The 24246-nt window shown below is 39.6% G+C and overlaps 2 protein-coding genes across 2 annotated transcripts in view; one reads left to right on the forward strand and one right to left on the reverse strand.

Annotated features, from left to right (window-relative positions):
- Positions 1–13333, forward strand: part of LOC118325016 (probable G-protein coupled receptor 153) — a 40380-nt gene extending 27047 nt beyond the window's left edge. The window contains exons 4-6 of the mRNA XM_035657561.1: positions 4253–4442; positions 7898–8082; positions 10314–13333. Coding sequence (XP_035513454.1) covers positions 4253–4442; positions 7898–8082; positions 10314–11153 — 1215 coding nt within the window. The 3' untranslated portion in view covers positions 11154–13333. The remainder of the gene's footprint in view (positions 1–4252; positions 4443–7897; positions 8083–10313) is intronic.
- A 2879-nt stretch (positions 13334–16212) lies between these two features.
- Positions 16213–17282, reverse strand: her3 (hairy-related 3). Its single transcript, XM_035657555.1, has 4 exons — positions 17229–17282; positions 17018–17113; positions 16824–16905; positions 16213–16676 (listed from the first exon to the last, which is right to left on the reverse strand). The coding sequence occupies exons 1-4, from the start codon at positions 17280–17282 to the stop codon at positions 16213–16215; spliced, it is 696 nt and encodes a 231-aa protein (XP_035513448.1).
- Positions 17283–24246: the final 6964 nt, after the last annotated feature.

Below are 24246 nucleotides of genomic sequence, written 5' to 3' on the forward strand. Positions count from 1 at the left end.
TCCCCCAATCGAAGGTTTTGTTCGCATTCCCCCGGCTCCTCCTGTCGAAAGGGTATCCTTGAAGCAACGCATACTGAACCCCAAATTACTCCTGATGCCATAGCATCAGGTGTTTAGTTTCTGTTTCGATGGACTTGCCATCGCTGTGTGGGAATGTGTGTGGCAAAGGGTGAATGTGGCACGTAGTGTAAAAGTGCTTTTGGAGTGGTCGGAAGACTAGAAAGCTATACAAGTACAGCGTCCATTTACCATTTACCATTTACAGTAAGCTGTTATGTTCTTTCTAACCACCTATACTTTGACCCTTTCCCAGGTGGGTTGAGCTTTGCCAGCTGAAGCTTTGACCGGGCTCCTACCAACGGATGGGTGGTGTGTGCTGGTGGTTGCTCCATTGCCCAGTCCATCCCTGCTTGCCCATGTTCCTTCTGGGCTTCGTTGACCGCCTATCGGCTGACATCCGCATGTGGTGTGGGAGAAGTGTGCGGTGCCATCATGTCCAATTGATGACCGTGGACGAGCGGTAAGCCATGCCAGGTGTCTTCCTCCTGTCCTGCCTCCTTTCCTTTTCTTCTTCACCTGATGATGTATATATTTAGATGATGATTCCTATTTCCTAAGGACAGCTCAGGGTTGGACTAGTGAAAACTCTAAATAGTAGAGTTTATCCAGTAAATGCTCTCTTGTCGGACCTGCACAAACTGAATTGGCAAAAGTGGTTTATAAAGATAATTTTGGCATATTTTTGCTTGTATGAAGTCTCAAAATCCAAGTGGACAGTTAAACTTATTTGGCCAGGGACTCTCCTGAATTCAGGATTTGCAGAGACGTCGATGTGTTGAAAAGTGTTCTGGACTGTCTTGGCAATAGCGAATTACACGACAACTGGTGCTTTATCAACCGAATTGTTTTGTCTCTTTAGCCCAGGGAGTAGTTACTTGGCGGAAATTGGAGGGCAGCAATTATTCCAGGAAGGGGGACAGGGAGGCTTAGGTATCAAGCTAAAGAAACCTTTAGTTTATAGTCTGATGTTTAATAGGGGATCTCTGACTATAGTCCTTGAGACTCAGTATGGGGTGTCACCTTCTGTGATTTACAATCCTCAGAAATAAAATGTCATTTGCATTGCTACAGAATGGAGGATGTGCTATAATTCACAATACCAATCCAATCTGAGAATCCAGTGTTCATGATTATAAACATGAAAAAAGGTAACCTCATAAAATCTTAAGACTCCTTATAAGCCAGTAACATCAAGGATTTGAAAGAAAATGCAAAATTTGCTAAATTTTCAGAGTGTGTAAAGAAGAACTTGATTCATTCTGAACTAACATGAGGAGGAAAAACTGACAAGGTGTGCAAACAAAATCAGTACAGAAAGTAAATTTCGGGCGCCCAGTTCCTCGAGGAAGACACAAAACAACCCTACTACATTCAATTACTAGTAGCAGCCAATGCTACACACAAACAATTCCACTTAAACGACAAATTGATGTCCTATCACACAAGTCGGCAACAAGCAAGCTATCACAGAATGAGAAAGCTGCCCCGAGAGCAGCCGCAAGCCTCATCTTGAAGACGTCTTGCTGGCCAGTTCTCGCATTATGGACTGGAGTGTCCGCTCCATTCGGCAACCAGCCAAAATAGCGGCTGGCAGTGGATCAGACCAGTCTTCAGCGAGCGATCCACACAAGCCTTGATTGCAGTCATACCCTACAAACAGGACAGTTGATCACACCATCAAACGGCAGTGGCCGGTGAACAGTGTGGACGTTAGGCTAAAATGGGGAAATGGGTCATGTTTGGTGCCAGTTAAAAGACGTGCAAGCCAGCATTCTGTACCACTGAAGACGGTGAGAGACCCACTAACCCAAGCAACAGTGCATTACAGTAATCCGCCGATGGTAACAAAGGCGTGGATTACCGTCTCAAAGTGCCTGCCTGACAATGTTTATTTGCCAGCTGCCTCAAATGGCAAAAAGCATGATTTGTGACAACAGCATTGATCTACTGTCAAAATTACGCTCGCAGGTCCACTTAACCGCCCTAGGTTTGTGATGCTAGGTTTAATATACTGGGCCAAGGAACCCAGATCTACAGCATAGGGAGGAGGGAAGTCATCAGTCCTGCATGAAACAAAAAGTCAACAATTACTTATTTTAAGTTACATAACATAAGGTAACTTGTCGAACGTATTTTACTAACGCAAGTGAACGCCTTCACAGTGTTAACCATATGTTAAAAAGGTGTCTCATAGAGGTGCTAAAGGGTTTTTTGCTGGACCACCTTGGTATGGCGGCTTCTGTATGGTACAAGAATGTAACATTTCATGGATTGGATGAAAAGTTGCAGGTGACCATAAACCAAACAGCAATTATCTTTCCTCCAAAACATATTAGACAATTCTTTGGAGTCAAGCACTCCAAATTTTCACTGCAATACATTACTGACATCAGCACAAGCATGTCTCGAGTCTCTGGAAGTTCATTGAACAAAAAGGAATGGCACCAATAGCTGCCTGTAAGGAAGAAAGACTAGAAAATAATTCTAGACAAGGAAACCGAAAACAGTTCCAGGTTTTAGGATTCATTCTTGTAGCACTCTGTACTGAACAAATTCAAAAAGAGGAATTGTTTGTACAAAACACATTATCTTTGCTTTTGTATTCAAGCTTTAGATCATCCCTGACCATTAGCAAAATGAAGATAATTCATAAATATAATACTACAGATTGAACCTAAGCCATACCAATGTCCTGCTCAAAGATGGTAGCTCACCGTTACACGCAACAAACAAAATGTCATTCATCATGAAGGAAAATTCCTTTGTGGAGGCTTTTGTTGCTCACAGCATGTCTTTTGTATTGTGGTTATTACTTTCTGGTGGATTTCAGTGCTTGATGTGTAGATGGTGTGTGGATTTGGTGCAGAGCAGGTGTGGAGCGGAGAGCTGTGGTTTGGGCCGTTAGGTGCACTGCTGGACTGGATGATTGTATAAATGGAGGAGAGAGGAGCTAGAGGAGACACTTTTATGGCTGGCCAACCATAAATAGCAGTATCACAGAGATACACACACACACACACACACACATATATATATATATACAACACTAGCACACACTGACTTCCATCATGTGTGCTTAAATTTCCCCACATGCAATTCCTATAATTGGTGATGGAAGCAGCTGAGATGGCACACAGTTTTTTTATGGGTGAGCATTGCAAAATGCTAATGCTTAATGTCACAGATTAGTCTCAGTGACAACAGGAGCAACAAGATAATAGAATTAGAATTTTAACCAAACTATCTGGTTTTGTTTTGCACAGAATCATAAGCATGAGATCAGCCCGCTCTATAGACAGCCCAGCAACCAGGAGTGCGCACAAACAATGACTGGCACAATGCTTTTGTTCATGTATTAACAGCTTTTTTAGGCTTCACTAACAAACTGCAATCAGTCCATTTTAATGATGCACATTCATACATACACACACACACATGCAAAAATGTTACAACCTTGTCCCATCAAGCAAATTACATGCCTCTCTGTTCACCCCCAGAGGTCATTCAACCTCATGGCCTGTTGGGCAACAAGCTGTTCAGCTAATCAGTGGAGAGCCTCCTCTCTCTAGGGAGGGACATATGGTGAACAGCACTGTGACATCATAACAAATAACCTCTGTGACATCACAAAAGAGGCTTTGCAGTGGTGCCATAAATCTCTTTGTGACCACATCTGTCTCCACCATGGAGGTCTACTGCCACACTGGCTGTGGGGTCTATATACAGTATAGAATAGTAGTATATAGAAGAATGTGTGCATGGTGGTCATTTTAAAGGTCCAGTGTGTTTTCTTAAATGATTGATTGATTGATTAATTGATTATTACATTACAAGAGTAGATGTAAAGTGTGTAAGAAACTACGGTGGCCACGAAGCTCATAAAAAACATGGCACTTGAAAACGGCGGCTGTGGTTCAGAAGCAGAGCGGGTCGTCCCCTAATCAGAAGGTTGTTGGTTCGATCCCCATCTCCTCCTGCCACATGTCGAAGTATCCTTGAGCTGAACCCAAAATTGCTCCTGATGCTGTGCTTCGCTGAGTGAATGTGTATGAAAGGGTGAATGTGGCACGTATTGTAAAAGCGCTTTGAGTGGTCGGAAGACTAGAAAGCTATACAAGTACAGGTCCATTTACCATTTACCATTTACAGTAGCTGCTTATGTTCTTTCTAACCATATACTGACCCTTCCCAGGTGGTGAGCTTTGCCAGCTTGAAGTTTGACCGCTCCTACAACTGGATGGTGTTGTGTGTGCTGTGGTGCTCCATTGCCCAGTCCATCCTGCTGCCCATGTTCCTCTGGGCTTGTGACCGCTATCGGGCTGACATCCGCATGGTGTGGGAGAAGTGCGTTGCCATCATGTCCAATGATGACGTGGACGAGGGTAAGCCAATGCCAGGTGTCTTCCTCCTGTCCTGCCTCCTTTTCCTTTTCTTCTTCACCTGATGATGTATATATAGATGATGATTCCTATTTCCTAAGACAGCTCAGGGTGGACTAGTGAAAACTCTAAATAGTAGAGTTTATCCAGTTAAATGCTCTCTTGGGACCTGCACAAACTGAATTGGCAAAAGTGGTTATAAAGATAATTTGGCATATTTTTGCTTTGTATAAGTCTACAAAATCCAAGTGACAGTTAAATATTTGGCAGGACTCTCTGAATTCAGGATTTGAGAGAGTCGATTGTGTTGAAAAGTGTTCTGGACTGTCTTTGGCAATAGGAATTACAGCGACAACTGTGCTTTATCAACCTGAATTGTTTTGTCTCTTAGCCCAGGGAGTAGTTGTACTGGGGAAATTGAGGGCAGCAATATTGCAGGAAGGGGACAGAGGTTAGTATCAAGCTAAAGAAACCTTTAGTTTATAGTCTGATGTTTAATAGGGATCTCTGACTATAGTCCTTGAGACTCAGTATGGTGTCACCTCTGTGATTTACAATCCTCAGAAATAAATGTATTTGCATTGTACAGATGAGATGTGCTATAATTCACAATACCAATCCAATCTGAGAATCCAGTGTTCATGATTATAAACATGAAAAAGTAACCTCATAAAATCTTTAGACCTCCTTATAAGCCAGTTAACATCAAGGATTTGAAGAAAATGCAAAATTTGCTAAATGTTTTCAGAGTGTGTAAAGAGAACTGATTCAGTTAAATCACAGGATGTGAATTTAAGAACATTGTACATTATTGTTCTTTAGACAACTGAGAAGTGGTTTTAGGGAGTTTCTATGAATGTTTTGACCCAATTTCTTGTCACCAGCCACCTTTCCAGTCTACAGAGGGTCAGCATTTTATTCCTTAGTATCACTTGTGAAAGTGACAGGCGTGTCTTGTGACAGTTGACTCGGTAACTGTTAGATAGTATTCTCAAGAATCACAGGTTTATTATAAGTCTTATCCCCACATGAAATGTGAAACTTGCTCCGTCAAGAGGTATTAGAAATTGAAGGAAGTTAATATATTCCTGGTTTCTACCTCCAGGATGCAGGTTTAAATTGCTCGTTGCCTCTGGAAGACCCATGACTACTGCAGCTTCACATCCTCACCCTCTGTGACTGCTTTGCTTGGTATCCTAAATATTAAACTATGCAATTACAGTTTTTAGCTGCCATCTATTTTCAGTCAATCCATAAATTAAACAAGACATTAGAAATAGTGATGCTACTTAATTATTGTTACAGAAACATTTTAAACATTTTATCCCCAATCATTGATCTGAACTGGCTTTGAGGTATGGTACAGGATGACCCTAATATATTGTATTCCTAGAAAATTGCTACAAATTGGTCCATTGCAAAATATTGGAATTGGTCATCTTTAAAATGGCAAATCTTTTTGAAGTGATTGATTGAATGTATTTGCCCTTTTCTAGGGGAATATAGACCCCTTTCTAGCCTTATGTTTAGGCCAGGGCCATCAAAGATAATAATAAATAATCACATATAATAACAAAATCTATATGGGAATAGATCATTACCAAAATAACATTTTATTATATTTACACCCTAAGTGATGGGACATTTTATCATTTGGTTAAATGATTACAGAGTGGTTAAGACCTTTACAATGGCAATCATGGTTTTGGCTGTTTGTATATGTTTCTTAAATAAAGAATGGTACATATTATTTAGTTTCTTTTGAATGGTCATTACATTATATTTTGTTGTAGTTTAAAGTCTGAAATCAGTGGTCAAATGTTATCATGTGACCTATCATGTGACCTTTGTTGTCAGGAGATGAAACTGAAGTGACAAGTGTCTGTGTAACATAATTTTTTATACTAAAATATATTTTTCTGTGTTTTTGTACGTGGTGTGTACTATAAAATGCTTTACTTTACCATGCTATGAGATTGATGTCATTACAAAAAAAGGAAAAAAGAAAGAAATCTTGCTGGAGAAAGGACATATTTACCTTGCAGCACTTTTTTCTTTTTCACTCCAATGCATTTAAACTGGGCAATCTTCCTCTAGAATTCCCTGCCATGAGAGGATGATACAATAAAGGATCCAGAGTGAAGCTGGAACAATAGCAATAAAGCTGAAAAGCACTTTCATGTCATCATGATGGTCATATTTCCCTCAAGTCACAAAGGGATACACTCAACTGAAATAGATATAAAATGATTTTTTCATACATGTTTTTTGTTTATTTATTATTATTATTTATTTTGTTTTTTGTTTGTTGTTGTTTTTATTTATTTTTATTGTGATGTGGACTCCTACCTACTGGTCAGATTATGGTGACTTAAAGCAACAAAAAAATAACATATTTTAAGGCACAAGTCTTAATTAAACTGCACTAGGTAAAGATCTGACTAATAGATAAAAGAGAAGTGGTCCAAGACTTGCGTCTTTCATCACAGAAATATAAATGTATTCCAAGGGACTGAACATGAAACATTTCACCAAGGAATCACAGACACTTCAACAAAATTTGGTCCCAAAATTAGGTCACATGATAATCATAGAAAGGCTTGTGGAATGGGTCCGTGACCAGATTTCCACAATTCATGCAAACTGATGACAGTACGAACCATCTGTCTTTTTTTCTATTGGCACTGTTTAAACTCAACCCGATCTGAACCCCTTCTCTCCTGTTTCTAACCCTCCAAACCTTTTGATCCTCTCCCTCTTGACACCCTCCCTGATAACTGCTCGTTGTCCAGCAGGAGCCATAAAACAACACAAGGCAGTCCATATTCTGTGTGATAATTAACACTGCCAGTTCTCTGCTTTTTTCCAGAGGGCTTGCCATGTATAACTCATCACAGTTGTATGTATAAGGACTGTTTCCTGTTTTTCCGAAGCTACTGACTTGCATGCCAAGCTGCCTGTGCAAATAGCTACTTTCATCTCTCATCTTTTTGGCCAACATTTTCCTCAAGATCAGCATTTTACACCCATCTCCAATTGATCTTTAATGAACATGAATGCAGTAATTGGGAAAATAAACTTGTTAGATGGGTATTTATACGCCAAGAACACTTGACATTGCTTGTATGATTTTATTGTTCAGAATGTAAGCCCTGTACCTTGAAAGATTCTTTATGCAACTGATTGGCGTAGTTTCTAAATTCAGAACCAATCTGAGGTTTTTTTAAATCCCTTTACAATAATTTCAATTGAATTATTGGTCATTTTTTTGTAGCAAAATATATATATATTTTTTATACTTAAACCTAATATTCTTGAGCAGACCCGTAGGAAAAGTCAACAAATCAGAGAACAATTGAACTTGTCTCTCTTATCTATTCGTCTGTCTGTCTGTCTGTCTTGTGTATTGAGTTCGTTGCTCTCTAATCCTGACGCTCGTGCTTTTCTGCACTTTGCAGAAAACAGCCAAGATGGAGGAATTCATGCCGACTTAATATATGACAGACCATATGACTATAGCTCGGCGCCTGAAATCGTGACGGTAGACCGTAATGCCAAGTATGAGTTCTCAACCTTAGAAAGGGGGGTTCCGCAAGGGTATCCATTGAGGGAACAACAGGAAGATAAAATGCAGTATTTGCAGGTATATTTTCATTGATTTTCTTCATTTCTTTTAATTGATCAGTTGAACTATTTTTAAATGACACTTCATTGCTGATGTGCATGATGAAATGGCCTTGTCGGCCTTTTACAGTATCTTGATTGAATTTTCTGGAATCATCAGACATTTTGTGAAGCTATCTCTCCCAGATATTTCACAGATTTTTATTTATTTTTTGTTGTCGTTTTTACCTTAATCAAAAATATACTCTTGCTGACTAATGTTTGGTAAATATGACCATCGGCAGTCCCATCAACATATTAGATGTGCATTTATCGACTAGTGTGTCCTAGCCATGCAACTGACAACATTTTTATTTTGTAAGAGGGTAAGAGTTTAGTAACTGACTTACCTTCTACATTTCAGGAATCCCTCAAGGTTTCAGGAAAGCACTTTAAATGTCTGCTCATGTTCTACCCAAAAGCATTGTGTCCATTGTATCCGGCATCCATCTCAGTCAGATGCAGAGCTGTGAAATGCTTCTTTTCAGCCTGCATTAACACCAAAACTTGTTCTAACATGCAGCCTTCTAGGGCAATTCAACAGAAGCTTTTTTTCTGTTTTGTTTCCAATACTGACTTAACTTAGTAAACTACAAATTCTGGTATATCAGATTGGATCAATATTAATGAAATGATTGATTAAATCAGTGATGATGATAATCATCTTGCTGGACTTGGCCTGGAAGACTGTGGTGAAGATATGTAACTTTAGAACCAACTGATGCAACCTACACAATGTTAACTTTTACAAAGCATCTTAACACTGTGTCATCTTTGTCAGAAACAACTAAACAAGGGCTTCAGTTTTCTCAGAACAGCCTGCAGACCAAGCAGTTTACATTTACTTGAATAATTTGCTTATTACTCCAAAAAAAAAAGAACCCAGATGTCCAACATTATAATGGACAAATGTTCCTACAGGATTGGATCTCTATTCAGTTCAACTTTTTGCGAAGCCTTGAAACAGAGATGTATACAGTAGCTATCACTTCATTAGACCGAACCATTACTCCATCCATTGTATTTGTGACCGATACACCTCTTCACATGACAGTAGATTCATTTGACTGCAAAAATAGTTGGCCGTGTTACTGTATTCCTCGCTGTATATGTGTGATCGTGAAACAACTAAGGTGCATTTTTAATTTCAGTTACAGGAAGACTGGCTGAACTGTGATACAGTCACATTATTGTGTTGCTGCTAGAAGGTTTAAGGCCCAATTAGACCATGAATCAACAAAACCCTTCAAATCATTATCAAGTAACACCTCCATTTGAGAATTGCTATGGCACTTCTCAAGTGGTTTGATTGCAGAATAAAGCCTCTTTGGCTTTATTGGCCTGTGTGTTTGTCTGTCTGTCTGTCTGTCGCTCTCTCGCTCTCTCTCTTTCTCTCATTCTGCCAAGTCTATCCTGCATCGTAATTCATTCTAATGCTTGTGCTGCCCTCTGCTGTCCAGCCCTCCCACATAACCCACTCAATGCTACTGTATCGTCTGCTGTCTCATTTCTCTGCATTTACTAAAACCCACCACAGGGGGGCAGACTGATATCAAACTTGTGGCTCTTGACGTCACCTTGACAAACCCTCTCTCTCTTGCATAGTTGTCAGAACAGAATGGAATGTGAGTATAACATATAGGGAACTATCCACTTTTTTCAGTTTTCATTTCCAACTAATGGAGGTGAATAATAGTTCAGTTATAACCCTGTTGATGTATATTAGGATGTTAAAAACAAATGCATACATGTCTGAGGAATTAATTAAAAGTTAAAATTACACTTAACATGTTTGACAGACAACTTATATGTGCGACATGTAGGATTTTACACAAACACTTCAGCTGAATCAGGATACTACAAATAGAAAGAATTCTGAAACTAAGATGTCTTCTCTATTGCGAATTTGCAGAAAAGTTTCAAAGTCATCAACCCAAATATTTACACAAAGCAATTCATTGGGACTACTGCAAATCAGTGTTATTACTAAAACTGCAGTGTAATATCACAGTGGCATTGACAGCCACATAAAGAATCCTACATGTGAAATAACTTATAATTGACAATGTAGGTGTACTAATGTTATATGACATGTTACTTACTTAATGTGCAGTGCTACAATTCTTACTGATTCTGTGCTGTTGTAGAATTGTTGAATTAAATTCAATGATACTGATAGACTGAAGGGTTTGGTCTGTGTGTTGCGTCCAGGTGCCCCCTACAAGAAGATACTCCCACGACGAAACCGACATGTGGACCAGCGACCGGATCCCCTCATACCTTCACCGATGGGGCTCCACCGAGGACATGATAGTGAGTGCCCACTACAGCTCCACCTTGCCGCGCCACGAGAGGCGCAGGAGCAGCCTGGTCTCCTACCACGAGGAGAGCCACCATCACCATCACCCTCACCGCAAGCGGCGACGCTCTGAGGATAGTATGCACTCCCTCAAGCACCTGCCACGCGTGGTGTGTGGCGGGGAGCACTATGAGGATGAACTGCGGTGTTTCAGCCGCGATGAGGTGATTAACTTTATAGATGAGACGCCGCTGCCAAGCCCCAGGAAGAGCCCGCGGCGCACATCCACCATCTCACTTATCCCCAACGTGTACGAACAGCACACAGTCATCCTTCCTCACTTCCCGCTCACAGACTTTGAGCGTGAGCCTCAGGCGCTCAGGCGTGTCTCAGAACACAAAAGGAGCAGTAGTCGGGGAAACTCACCCGAGGGTTCCCCCAAACCAGACAGACCTACTGGAAAGAAGAGTCCTGGGGCTTGTGGCTCTGGTAAAGGCTGCCGGGAGCGCCCAAGAGACGGGAAACAGCAGTGTGAAGTTGGCTCACCTGGGCGTAGCCAGCAGACTCCAGGGCACTCTAGGCCGAGGACAGGCGGTGGAGCTGGGGCTGGTGCTCGAGCTGACTGGGGGCATCAGAAGCACCTGAGCAAGGCCGAGAGTAAAGGAAGCACAAACAGTTTTGTAAGCACACCCTCGGTATCATCCTCGGGATACATCACCTTTCACTCTGATTCTGTGGGCTCCACGACCTAAAAAGCAAGCTTTCCCTTGTTAATATCAACATTATTACTAAAGTTATTATCATAATGAAAACCACTGGAGTATTGGTGGTTATGGGAAAGTGACATACTGGGTTATTTGGCCTTTTTACTTGTGACACTTTTCTGTTTTACTATATATACCACCAATATCTGTTATGCTAAATGGCCTTGAGAACTTTGGACATAATGTCTGAATGGGCCTAACGTTCATTTCGTATGTAGGCTGGTGAAAAGGTCGGGTGATTCTGCTTTCACATCACACAATATCCACACCACACTTTTTTCCAGCACAGGCACAAATAAACTGTTTTTAATGGCGTGAACATTCCCACACCTTGTTTTTGCTGTTTGATGTTGTTTCCTATGAAATGCTCAAAGAATTGGAGGAGGTAGTTATTTGGGTAGTGTTTATTTCTTTCTTTTTTTGCACTTAAGAACTTGAGCTTACATTGTATTTTATTTGGCCTGTAATGGCTGTGTGTTTTGTTGTATGGACACATTTGCTTTAAAACCAAACTTTCCTGAATACCGCCCATTTACCTTGAAATTGACTTAAGGATACAACACAATATACATATTTATTTTATTTTGATCATGATGTACAACTTTTCTATTAACAATATTATTAACAACACAAGAAAAACGTTTTTTCAAGCACCCATATATGTTTAAGTAAACTGAGAGTGGTAATCCCAAACTCTTTAATGCCTAATAGTTTTACAGTTACTGTGTGAGATATTGAGATATTACGTGAAGACCCCAACTACTTAATGAAAATGTGAAGACAGTTTTTAAAGATTGACATGTCATGTATATATGAAGGATACTGGATTTATGGTTTTGTTGTTTTTTGTTTTGTTTAATAAGACCTATGCTTAGAACATTTCCTCCCAATTCTTATTATTCCACTGTTTGTGTTGAGATCATCAGGCATCAACAGTTGCTCACGACATTGGATATTTACATACAGAACATCAGACCAATAGAGCTGGAAATAGCTTTATCCTCATCTTCTGAGCATGTCAGCCTGACCTCACCTCCTGTTTCAATAATGTGCTAGAAAGCACCAATAATGATTTTAGTAGAAGAAGTGGGAACCTTTAAAAGATGTCCAATGGTCCAAAAGCGGATATCACAGCAACATTTTTAGCATGAATTAAGAACATTGTGAATATAATTACAATTGATTATAATTGCAAATTAATAACTTCTAGAAAGTTATATGTTTCAACAAAAATCTGACATTATAATTAATATGTTATCTAATAACAGGCACAAAAACAGCTAATGGTGCTATTCTATGAGGTTTTTCAGGTGTGAAGAGACTTTATCTAAGCTCCATAAAGTAGCCTAATGGAAATTAAATATAAGCATTTGCAGAGCCCCAGTAATGGATCCTGGGGAAAAAAATAAAGTTTAGATGTTTATAATATATTTGGAGAGAATTTGATTATTTCACATCATAGCAAATTATAAAAGTTCAAAAATAGTATTATTATTATCAGTGAAATGCCCCATCATTTTGAGAAATTCTCAGTTAGCACACTCAAATGGACACTGGGGTGAACTTTACAATGAAGCTGACTTTACAAATCCCAATGTTAAATTAACAAAGAACTTGTGTGACAATGTGCTGACTAAAAAGAGTGAAAATGATTCTACTAACAAATACTAGCAGACCCAACTTTGGGCTTTAACCTCTCATGGACAATAGCTGCTAACATGAATGTATTTGCACTAATTAGGTTTAAGTTTTCAAAGAAATGATTAAGACTATAAGGACAATATGAAATGAAAATATCCCCTTTGACAGCCTTATTAGTTGTGAAACTTTTTTGTTATTCCCATCCAAGTAATAAAGTTGCGTATGTGTTTTCACTCATCTGCGGTCCTTTAAATGTTTAGTTTGAATTCTAATGTATTAGTGTACCTCTCACCATTGCAACCTATTCAAATGGAGGAATCAGCTGAAATGTATCTTTCTTTGGACCCATAACATCACACCCCCCTGTCACACTTTGCTATGTCATAGATTTTTGCATTTTGTGTTTACAATATTAAAATATAATTTTGTAACATATTCAAAGATTTATGACTCAAATATGAATGATGTTAAATGTTATGATTTTCTTGTTCAGATGATGACTTTGTTAAAAAGATATGACTGATTAAATTCACAAGATGACGCTTCAGAGTGTGTTTTTAGAATTTTAGAGCTCATCCTGATGGATATAATGAAATCCCAGAAGAAACATTTGAAATCATTTATACCCGTTTTGCTCTGCTATAAACACCAAACATCCCTCGAAACGTCTCTAGGTTTCTCTAACAGGTTGTGTTTTATGCCGGCACACAAGCCTGGGATAAAACGTGTAATAATGCGTGTAGCTAACTAAGTTAACTAAGTTAACTAAACTAAGTTAGAGTAAATTAGGTGTATAGGACTGCCTTTAAAGTGGATTAGTGCCATGTTGGTGTTGGGAGTGTGCTGGGCCTGTATCTATTACTATCTATTAGGTCAGTTGATATAAATCATCTGCTAGTGTGAAACATTTCCACCCGGACAGCATCTGCAATACATTTCCTCTGTCGTTCATAAGTTAATAGCTGGAAATATTTCAGGTCATGTCTTAACGTCAGAAACCTATTTATTTATTGGGGGTTAACAATTAAAGGCACAGCCAGCTCTTTACTGAGGAAGAGCTCATTAAACCGTGTTAAGTTAATACTCACTTACATGGTCTGTTTTTGAGTAACATTAGGCAACTTACTCGCAAAAACTATGTTAAAAATGATATTTCATTGGAGCGAAAAAAATAAATGTCACGTTTGAACTGGAGCACAGTGTTTTCTTCTGACGCAGGTGTGTGTAATGAGCTGGTGCCGCACTGCAGCACCTGGTTAAAGCTCTGTGGAGAGGTCGGAGCTGCCTGGTGCCCCAGCCGGTGGGCACGGCCCCTTTCTGCGTGCCAAAACGTAATTCCACGGTGTGCTGGAGGTCTAACTGGAAACCAAAGCCAGCACTATTGTATACGGTTCACGCTTTATTGTGAGGTCTTTGGGTGAGTTACATATTGTACGTTGTAATTGTGTAAGTGAATCTTGTCAAGCCTTCCTAGCATGGACGTATTTACCAGCGAAGTGAGCAGTGGACGGCGGGGTCTGCAGCGCACTTCATCCTCGTCTGCTCCCTTAAGAGCGCTTGACTGGGCCCAGTCTAATGCTAATAGCTGATTCTCTCCCTCCTTTCGCTGCTCAGCTCTAATATGCGTCGCTATTATAGTGGCAAACCCAACTAGGTTACTTAAACAATGCTGAGAAGAGTTCATAGAAATTCTTAGAAAAAGTTTAAGTTCATTCACTGTGGAAGTCACGTGGCATTTCCTTTCTTGGATAAAACAAACTTTTCTTGTGCCATGGGCCTCTGTTGGTCTCATCAAAAGAGTAGCTTTGACTTTGTGGGAAGAGAGTATTACTAAGATTTACAGACAGAGTTTGTAAGACAGAACAAAACGCTGGAATAATAAATACTTGCCATAACGGGGTTTGGAGCTGTGAGTTTAGTTGTTATATTGAGTAAGGTAAAAAACTTGAACCATGCGGTGTGTACTTTTTTGTCCTCTGCACTGCACCCCAGCACCCCTCTTCCATGGGACAGCAGCGTCTTTTCAGCATGTATACCATCTGAAAGAGCTGTGGGCGTTCCAGCAATTCTCCTCGCTGCAAGGTGCCATCCTTTTCCAGCTCTGCCCTTTAAGAATGGAGAGACACTTTATGACAGTTCTGCCAAAGCAGCGGAAGAAAACTATAGGACACTTTAAAAGAGCTGAATGATAGACAGGTTTACTGCCTTGCGCATATGGCCGACATAGTATAGAACTGCAATCACTGTTGTGCAATAAGTTGATGGGAACTGTATGTTATACAGTATTCCGAAGACAAAAAGAAACTTTAAGACGCACAGATACAGTAAATACCACTATTGGTCTTTACTGCTAAAATAGGTTATGTTTAATCCAACAAGTTTGTTTTGGTTTAGTTAAAAAACATAGGCATTAAACCTGCTTGCTTGCCTTAGATGCAAGTGAAGGCTAAATGAAGATTATAGTACATTTTATGAATTGTGGGGAGTATGCTCATAAACAGCCCAAGGGACCTCAGACTTATGTTACTTTTGGGTGCATTATGTGGGCATATAGGTGTAGAGTTTTTTTCAAATAACGTTTCAGAAAAGCTGTCAACAATTAAACTGACAGGAATTCAGGTTTCAAAGAAATTTAAACTGCACTGTTTCACAATTATTCTTTTCTAGAATTATTTTTATTTATTATAATTTGGTCCTGTCCAAGTCCAGAGGAGGCAGAGAAGAGATGATGCGTGTAATTAGTGGCTCATAGCAGAAAATTGTTGTGCTGTCCGACAAGCATCTGATTTTCCCGCTGCTGTTTCGGTACTTATCCGTGAAACCACAGAAGAATGCATGAAATGTCAGTCAACCCCCACTCTGGGTCTTTTTATGTCAACTCCACAAAGGTATTGGATATCTGTGAATAAATTCGATACAATGAAAAAAATAACAAACTGAGTTTAGAAACATAGCTCAGCCTAAGTGTTATATAATGCATTTAACACAATTTGATAGTTTTCAGTCCCATGCCCACACAACTTTTGTCGTTTGAGGTTTAAAAGGCCACTTATGTCACTTCCTTTCAGTCTGACAGATTCATCAGCAAATCAATCTAAAGCTTTTGATGCCTAATTCGGCGGTACCCACAATCAATCATGTTTTCAGCTCTGTTTTTACAAACATGACATCAACCATCCCTTGCTATAACCGCATGTTGTTTTAAACGACCCCTTTTCAAGGGGAATGTTGAAAGATTAAAATCTATTCCCAGTTCAATAACCAAGACAACACGTTCTTACTTTCGCAAATTTTATTAAGAAAATAAAACATATAGTATATAGGAAATAACATATTGTGAAAATCTATACAGTGAAATTTAAAACATTTGAACAAGCTATGAGCTATCTACAGCTTTCCATCAGCTCTACCAAGGTCGCCACACGTTGTGCTGAGTGTTTGCAACTTCATTCCTGTGACTGACAGAGTTAAACATTTTGTGACTTTTTTCATGAGTATTTTGTGTGGGCGACGCAACAATGATAGGATGTTTGTTTCTAGATGGCTGCCGTGCGTCTTCACTCGGTAAAGAAGGAGACGTGCTTGTGCTTTTGGGTTTCCGAGCTTTAGATATGGCCGTGTTTCTCTCCTCAGGTCCGGCTGCCGATGGGAGAAGTGTCCGCTCCTCATCCTGTGTCTCAGCTTTGCCCGTGCCGCTGTCCATGGTGCTGAAGAGTTCTGAGTTTCTGTGGCTGAGTTTAGTGGAAAGCTGCGATAACGTCCAGCGGTCGCTCCCGTTCAAGTTGTCTGCCATCAGCAGATATTGGTTGACGTTTGCCAGACAACCGCGGAAGCCAGTTTGAAAATCGGAAAACTCGGAAGCAGCGGCGCCTGAGAGCAATAATAAAAAAAAACATCTTAAGGTGAGAAACACGAATCTGTGCATACAGTTACAGTACATACACCCGATCTTGAAAACCATCTTAAATCAGGCGAGTATTCGAATGGGTTGGCTGTAAGAGTGAGGCTGTAACTTACAGCTCTGGATCTTTTGGAGGTTCCTTAGGTGTTTCACAGTGAGCTCCAAGATGTCGGCCTTTTCCAGTTTGCGCTTTCGAATCTGTGTAAAGAAATAACATTATTGAGACACTTTCTTCAAACAATGTTTTGCATTACTAATGAATGAAGTGCAGTAACTCTGGTCTGAAGTAAACATTAAAGTGCATACTTACACTAGTGCTGTAGAAGTTCTCCAGAAGAGATTTTAACTGGTCCAAACACTTGTTGATGCGAGCTCTTCGTTTCTTTTCCATGAGTGGTTTGGACACCTGCAAAAGGCGGGTAAAATTAACATTTCAGTCATCACATTTCAGTCATTTTAGGTTAGCCTATTTAATGTTCCACCCTTAAATCCCGTTCTTCATAATAAGTTATGCTACACACCTTGCTTCCAGCGATGGGTTTGGACTTTTCTGCGCTGTCTGTCGTAGCCACCATTCTGTTTTTCTGGTTTCCTTGAAGTTAATCTCTTTCCCTCTCTCGGGCACGAATGAAGGAGTTGACCCTGAGTGGATTTATATAGAGACACCCACTTAACATCTCAATGCAAACAGTCCCGCCTGTCTCTTGCGCTCAAATGAGCAACAGTGGCGTCATTTGACAGCCAAAACCAGCCAAAGGCTTAGAAATAGAAAAGTGAATAATTGTATGCCGTTTGAACTTATATTTTAAATTGTTGAATGTTTTGTCACTTCTGTCCGTCCTTGTTTTTTTTGAGAACCCACTACACCTGTTTTTTTCTGAAAAACCATCATTCCCTTCTCTTAACGTTAACCTATCTATCTATCTATCTATCTATCTATCTATCTATCTATCTATCTATCTATCTATCTATCTATCTATCTATCTATGCACAGACCACAAATCAGGATAGCTACAGTGCATAGCCTACTGCCTGATGGATATATAAGGCAAGCCAAGAAACAACGCGTGGGGCAAAAAATAGAGAGAAGCGTAAAAATCATAAACATGATGGGTAATCGTAATGGTTTGGCTTGGGGAGCATGGTGTGGGCACCATTGACTCCTGTATTCAATCTTTTATATGTGAGTTTCACGCCACCAGGTCGAAGGCAGCACCGTGGTAATTCCCTGCGTGTCCCCACAACATTTCGATTTTCTGGTGGTCCTTGAAGTAAAAGTGTTACACCTGCAAACTGTTATCCCATCAGCTAACCTATTTTCTTTAGGCAAAACATGCAGCTACGCTTATGTCTATAAACATTAAACACCAAAAATGTAAGCACGAGAAGCATATAGGAGATTTTGAAAAATTGTTAACACTTTAAGGATTCTTTGGCTATTGTGCGTCGCCAGTTTTTGTCTTCATACCAGGCCGGTGAGGCACCGAGGAGAATCGTGGGCCGCCCCTTGTCCTCGGTCCCTCGCCTCCCGATTTTCCACACTGCTCCTTGAAAGAGGCGAAGGCTTGGGAAAGTCATACCAGCTGAAACAATGCATTGACTAGAGGCTCACTGCAGTCCACTGCGCATCTTGTGCTCGCACACAGACCATTTGAAAATACTAAATGGGGTGCATAAAAACCCACTTATGGAATAGGCATTGGCACTGTCTTGTAAGGTAAAGGTGTCCATTTATCCTATTACCAATTAGTATCTCCGTAGATGTGTTATTTAGGGTTGCTGGTGTATTTCCAGGACTAAGAGTTAGTTTAGATAATGCGTTTTGAAAGACACGCGACAAAGCTGAGAAAACCTTACATTGCCAAAGTATTCTCGCCTGATGCGGTACACAATGCGTGTGTTAAAATGACTGAGGGTCCGGGTAAAGGAGGGGCATTTGTATTCAGTCTGTGGAGAGCGCGCATGAAAAGAGGCCAGTTTATAGTAGTGGGCCATTGATCCTTTCTTTTCGTCTGCTTTGTGACCACAAACGTGTGGGTATCAAAAGATTCCCTCCACTTCTAAAGTGAACCAACGTAGCTACTCTTCTCTTCATTCCGTTTTGACACGATAACGCAGACTTCCTGTACTATCTACTCTTCTGTGAACTAGTTGTATTAAAAGCTTTAAGTTTTCATTGCCACCTCCAGCTCAAACTGCGTTATTTACATGCTAAACTCAATTAGTAGGATAAATTCGTTTATTTTTGAATCTAAACATACTTCTAAATTCAATACATTGTCCATCGTTTAGACTAGATTAAGTGGCCCCGCCACACTGAATCACAGTTTCATGTCAAATAGACAAAAGCACGAGCATGTCGGCCTTGTGTCAGAAGACACTAATTGCGTAAAATGTACCGAAAATTTGCGGGTCACAATTCTGGTGCTATATACTGAAGCATTTAATTGGTATGAAATTTGGCCGAGGTGCTCTGGTGTAAGTGAGCTTTCTGGTGTCTTTTGTCCTCTGGATGCCACATTATCTGCCTTTTCACGCTTGGTTTTAACACAAGACCGTGCAGCGTTGATTTCAGCATGGAGTCGTGGCATCACAACAGTCGCCTGTCTTGTTATTCTGTGCCACAGAGGAGAGATTACACCGCTGATTATTCGGTATAATTCCAATTAGTGTTTGCTCTCTGAGGTCAAAAAACGGGAGCGTATACTTACTAAATGGAAGAAGGGGTTGGAGGTTTTATTAAAATAATCGCTGGTCTGCAGTGAGGGAATGCAGCCAGGCTTTAAAACAGTTTCTCTCCAACACCTTACTTCTCACAAAAGTCGTTATGTCATCAAATATCCATAAGAATAGCACAAGGAGAAACTTGTGTCCCAAGTGGACATAATAATGCAAGTGCCATTAAACGACAAGTTAAGTGTATGTTTATAAAAGGGCTCGGGCTCTCGCTCTACTTTCACTTTTCAGCCCCAGGTCATTCATTAACCCTATCGGACCTTTGTCATGGATGCCTGCCGGCGGGGACCTGACAATGCTGCTGTAATAATTGGACTATTGGGGAACTTGTTAACAACAATTAGTGAAGCAATTATGCAATTACTACAATAAACTATTTTCTTCGTAGAGGGAAAGTGAGACATTTGCAAGCCAATGGTTATACCCTAACGGTATAACAGAAGCAGAAATGCAGAGGTTATCTACATCTTCCATTTAGGCTACTTCTGAAGAAAACACTAGGCTATATGTAGATTCTAAGTATGTTTACGAATAACAATAGACAACAAATAATGCTATATTTTAGAAACATGCAAATGTATATTATTGTAATCTCACAGCGCTGGCTATGAAATAATACATTAGGCCTATCATTTTGCATTCCGATGACATATAGGCTATTTATATATTACATAACTGAATATCTTTAATTTTAGGCTGTAGGTCATTGTATTTTGCAGAAAATAATTTAAAAAAAGACCAATGTTGTAACGAATTTCGTTTGTTTCTTGTAGATGCGGGTATTTTCAGCCTATACCATGCCTGGATATCAGAACGCTGTTAAAATATGCAAACACAGGCCCATAATTTGGCGCACCGTGAGCGGAGCAAATCGATGTACCGCCTTCCATTCAGATGGACCTGAGGCAGCACTGGTGTGACCAAAACGCTCTTTGTGAGAAACAAGGTCACAATAAAAAGAGCAGGTACATGGACAGGTGCGCTGGAAAAATATTAGAAATATAGACAGGATTTTCTGAAAAGCCACGCGACGGACCTGTTGACGACGCTCTGATCAAACATCAAATAGAAATCGCATCATGAATTTCTATAGACTGGTCCTCGGGTTATTTAAAGACTTCTTACTTTGGTTTGGGAATACAATGGGCGCTGTTTGCCTGTGTGTGCCGGGGTTACTGCATGAAAAGACCAGAGGTGCACATTAACATCGCTTAAGGTTTTCTCAAGGGCCGAAATGAACTGACTGGAAAGTAACTTTATAACTCGCTGGAGGATGAAGCCTTTGTCGAGATCTGAACTGAAAGACACAAGTGCCTAACAAAAGGGGAGCGCCATTGTTAAACACTAAAGCGCATGGGTATTGATGCGCCTTGAATTGCAAAACATCTGCCATTTACTCTGAACCACTTGAGCAAGATTTCAATGAGAATAAGTAAGCATCCTTTGGCACAACAGTTATATGACCAACGTGGAAATTAAGCGTTTGATTTGAGATTAAAAGCATATCAAAAACAAACCTAAAAGGACATTATTTAGCCTTTTCTCTTTATTGCTATAAGCCCATTACTGAGTCCCACTGATGGATCGACACTATCATCTTCTTAAATTGCTTGTTTGCAATATCAGTATTTTCGCTTGTACTTGAAAAGTTATCTAGTCTAAATGTAATCAACCTCATTTTTAGTTTTGCTTTAATGGATTTATGACCGTGGAGTATAGATATAGTCCTGTTGGTGAGATCCACCTCTTTACATACAACGCCAGCCGCTGTAGATTAAACCCACAGATAGTTTTGAACAATAGCACATGGGCTAAAAGTTAACTCCAACTAATTGTCATTGCTGAAAGAGGCTGTATTGACAGTTAGTAGATAAACAGATAAAGATGGTCATTCATTTTCTCTGTTAATAATCACATCGACATTCCACAATGACAGGACCAATAATGTATTAGTGGTCATGCAAAAAAAATTCGGCCTAATTCTAAACGTGATAATTAAATGGATAATTTAAATAACTAATGGAGACTATTTTAGGTTTATGTCAATAATAATAAAATAAGACCAGAACTGTCAAAATCAGCATCCTTGGCGGGCGAGGGACCTTCAGTTTACTGATTCAAAAGAAGACAAATTTTAAGCCAAATCCCATATGGCAACCAAACGCAAACTGCCTCCACTTAAAGTGTGTTTTGTTTTTGCTGTGGGCGCAAAAGGAAGGACCAGTTGCTGGCCAAGTTTTTCCCAGGGTTTTCCCTTTATCTGACCAAAGTGGAAAATTGAAAGATACAAGTGAAAAGCCATGGGGCGTTCCTCCGATTTTCCTCGCTCCATATTTTGTAAAACAAAAATATGTGTCCCCTCAGCAGAAATGCTGCCTTCCTCGATCTGAACAAAATCACAAACTCTAAAAATAAGAAGAATCAAGACATGTTAGACATTATAAAATAAAATAAAAACGTCTCAGCACTTTATAGCAGCTCATCGTTGTAAATATTTAGACTAATTAAATGTCTAAACTATTTATCACCCTGTAACTTTAATTAGTTATTTTAATCCCTCCACAGCAGGCTACGCAAATCTTGAACTTTTAACAAGCGGATGAATACTGGTTTAAATTCTGCGTTACAACGTGTGTGGCGAATGTAACTCTGAAATTGGTATGAAATCGTCAATTTGTTGGTGTCAGCGTTCAATTCTCCAAACGTGCCATATGCCATGCTAAGTGGCACTATTTACCAATTCGTTCCTAGTTTCACGGTCCATCCTCCCCTTCTCCTTGCCAGGAAACTGAATAGCCACAACAAAATGGCAATTTACACTCTGGAATTGTCACATACCCCCTGCGGTAAGGCTCTTTCCGCCTCACTTTGTGGGGCACCCCTGCCTTACTAAGCGTCACGGCGTGACACTTTGACTTTCAAATGGAGAGAGAAAATGGTCGACCGTCAGTAGCTACTGACTGACTCAGGTCAGCTTTGGTGACGCATCACTGTCTTCGTGTGGCCTACTGTCAGTACAAAGTAAACCTGTCAAAGCAACCAAACGCACAGCTTCGTCTCACTAGATACAAGTAATTAAAGCTGACGTGGAAATGCATGGTCCGAATAACAGCACAGCTAATAAAAAAATGTATTGGTCAAGGGGTAAGGTTGCATCCTCATAGCAAAAAGAAATAAATAAGAGAAGTTATCAAGAAACTTGTTATCTGAGGTAAATGTTTTAACTGGATTAATGACCAAATAATCAGACTAAGTGTAACTATCTTTAGAGTCACCCTTGCACACAAACTGACTTGCCCATATCACAGTTTACATTGATATTTAATGCATCCAAATCAAACACTGTTGTCTTATGTCTAACTATTTATGAATTAAGGTTCTTATACCAAATGGTACCACAGCCTGTAAGTAACCTGTGAGTATGAAGGGGGCCTTATTAATTTACATAGGATAGAACGGATAGAATGAGATTACGATAGATGTATGAAGACTCGACGAGTACCGATGAGCGAGTACGAAATAGATACCGAGTAGATAGACTCTTATTGAAGTCCCGAGGGAAATTGGGTAGTCATAGCAGCCAGGTAAATTTAAATACAGTAAAAATACAATAGAATAAAATTTACTGAGAAATATCAGAAAAAAACTATCCGGACAGAGAAATCAGAGGCAATACACTTACAGATAACTGCACTTATAGCATCAAGCCTGGAAAAGATGTAAATCATCACTTCACTTAATTTGTCCATAAGGGTACCCCCACCACAACCTTAACTTGAACCTCAATGCAACAGTCATTCACTTAGTACTGTTAGAACTGATTTTCCCTTTAAAGCTTAATTCAAATGGGTGAAAAAAAAAACGTATTTATTTATTATCAGGCTTGGCTTGTATGAATACTGCCAGAGGAAAATTAAGTCCTATAAGTGTATATTGGAACTGTCCTAGGGCCTGTAGACAGCGTCACTGTGAAGTGGTGCCATCATGTGGTAACACTGTTGTTACAGCAACCTAAAAAAACAGATAACAACAAACATTCCATTTTATGTTTTTATTGAATCACTTTTACTGTTATATAACTTCTATACATGTACATGAATATATCTTAATTAGTACAGCAGCTTAGCACATATACCTTAATGTGGATTGTCACTAAATGCCCTGGCGCTTGTAAATTACACATAACTCCAAAAGATGTTAATGCAATAATTAATCTACAACAAAATGCACTCCAGACACATATTCTCAGAAATAAGACTTTCCAAAATTTCAAAGACAATTTGGACAGAAACTACTACACTTAATATACATCTAATTGTTGATGATACATGAACAATTCAGCAGTATTATCAAATAAGACTTATTTCATCTTGATTGATGTCACAATCACAGTAAGTAAAATGTCCCTTTACTGACTACAGATATCAGCTATATAAAGGATACTTATATGAAATAATACAAGTGCCTCTAATTCTAATTATTGTTTTTTAAAAAGATCATGCATATTTTGCATATTTTGCATATTTTCTCTCTGTAGAAGCACATATTTAGTCTAGGCTGCTACTGGCTAATTGTTTTGGTATAATTCTGAATGAGACCTTGGAAGTACTGCTGCGTGTTTTTGTGTGATTGAAAAATTATGATATAAGTGTCTGGGTCTATGAAGTACAAGTTTACACGGAATGTACACAAGCATACATACACCAATCAGCCATTAACATTATCTGACACGTGGGCACCCTGGTGGTCAATCAATGTGTACCTGCACTGCCCCAATGCCAGCGCAACCACAACTAGCGTGAT

Source organism: Morone saxatilis, unplaced genomic scaffold, assembly GCF_004916995.1.
Source record: "Morone saxatilis isolate NCDOM2014 unplaced genomic scaffold, NCSU_SB_2.0 Contig15, whole genome shotgun sequence".
Lineage (NCBI taxonomy): Eukaryota > Metazoa > Chordata > Actinopteri > Moronidae > Morone > Morone saxatilis.

Excerpts from the sequence above, each read along its gene's own strand:
- her3 (XM_035657555.1), bottom strand. The coding sequence starts at position 17,282 with ATGGTGGCTACGACAGACAGCGCAGAAAAGTCCAAACCCATCGCTGGA. Across the intron at positions 17,114-17,228 it reads AACCCATCGCTGGAAGCAAG|GTGTCCAAACCACTCATGGA; the intron begins GTGTGTAGCATA and ends CGCCTTTTGCAG. Across the intron at positions 16,677-16,823 it reads CCTCCAAAAGATCCAGAGCT|GCGCCGCTGCTTCCGAGTTT; the intron begins GTAAGTTACAGC and ends TATTGCTCTCAG.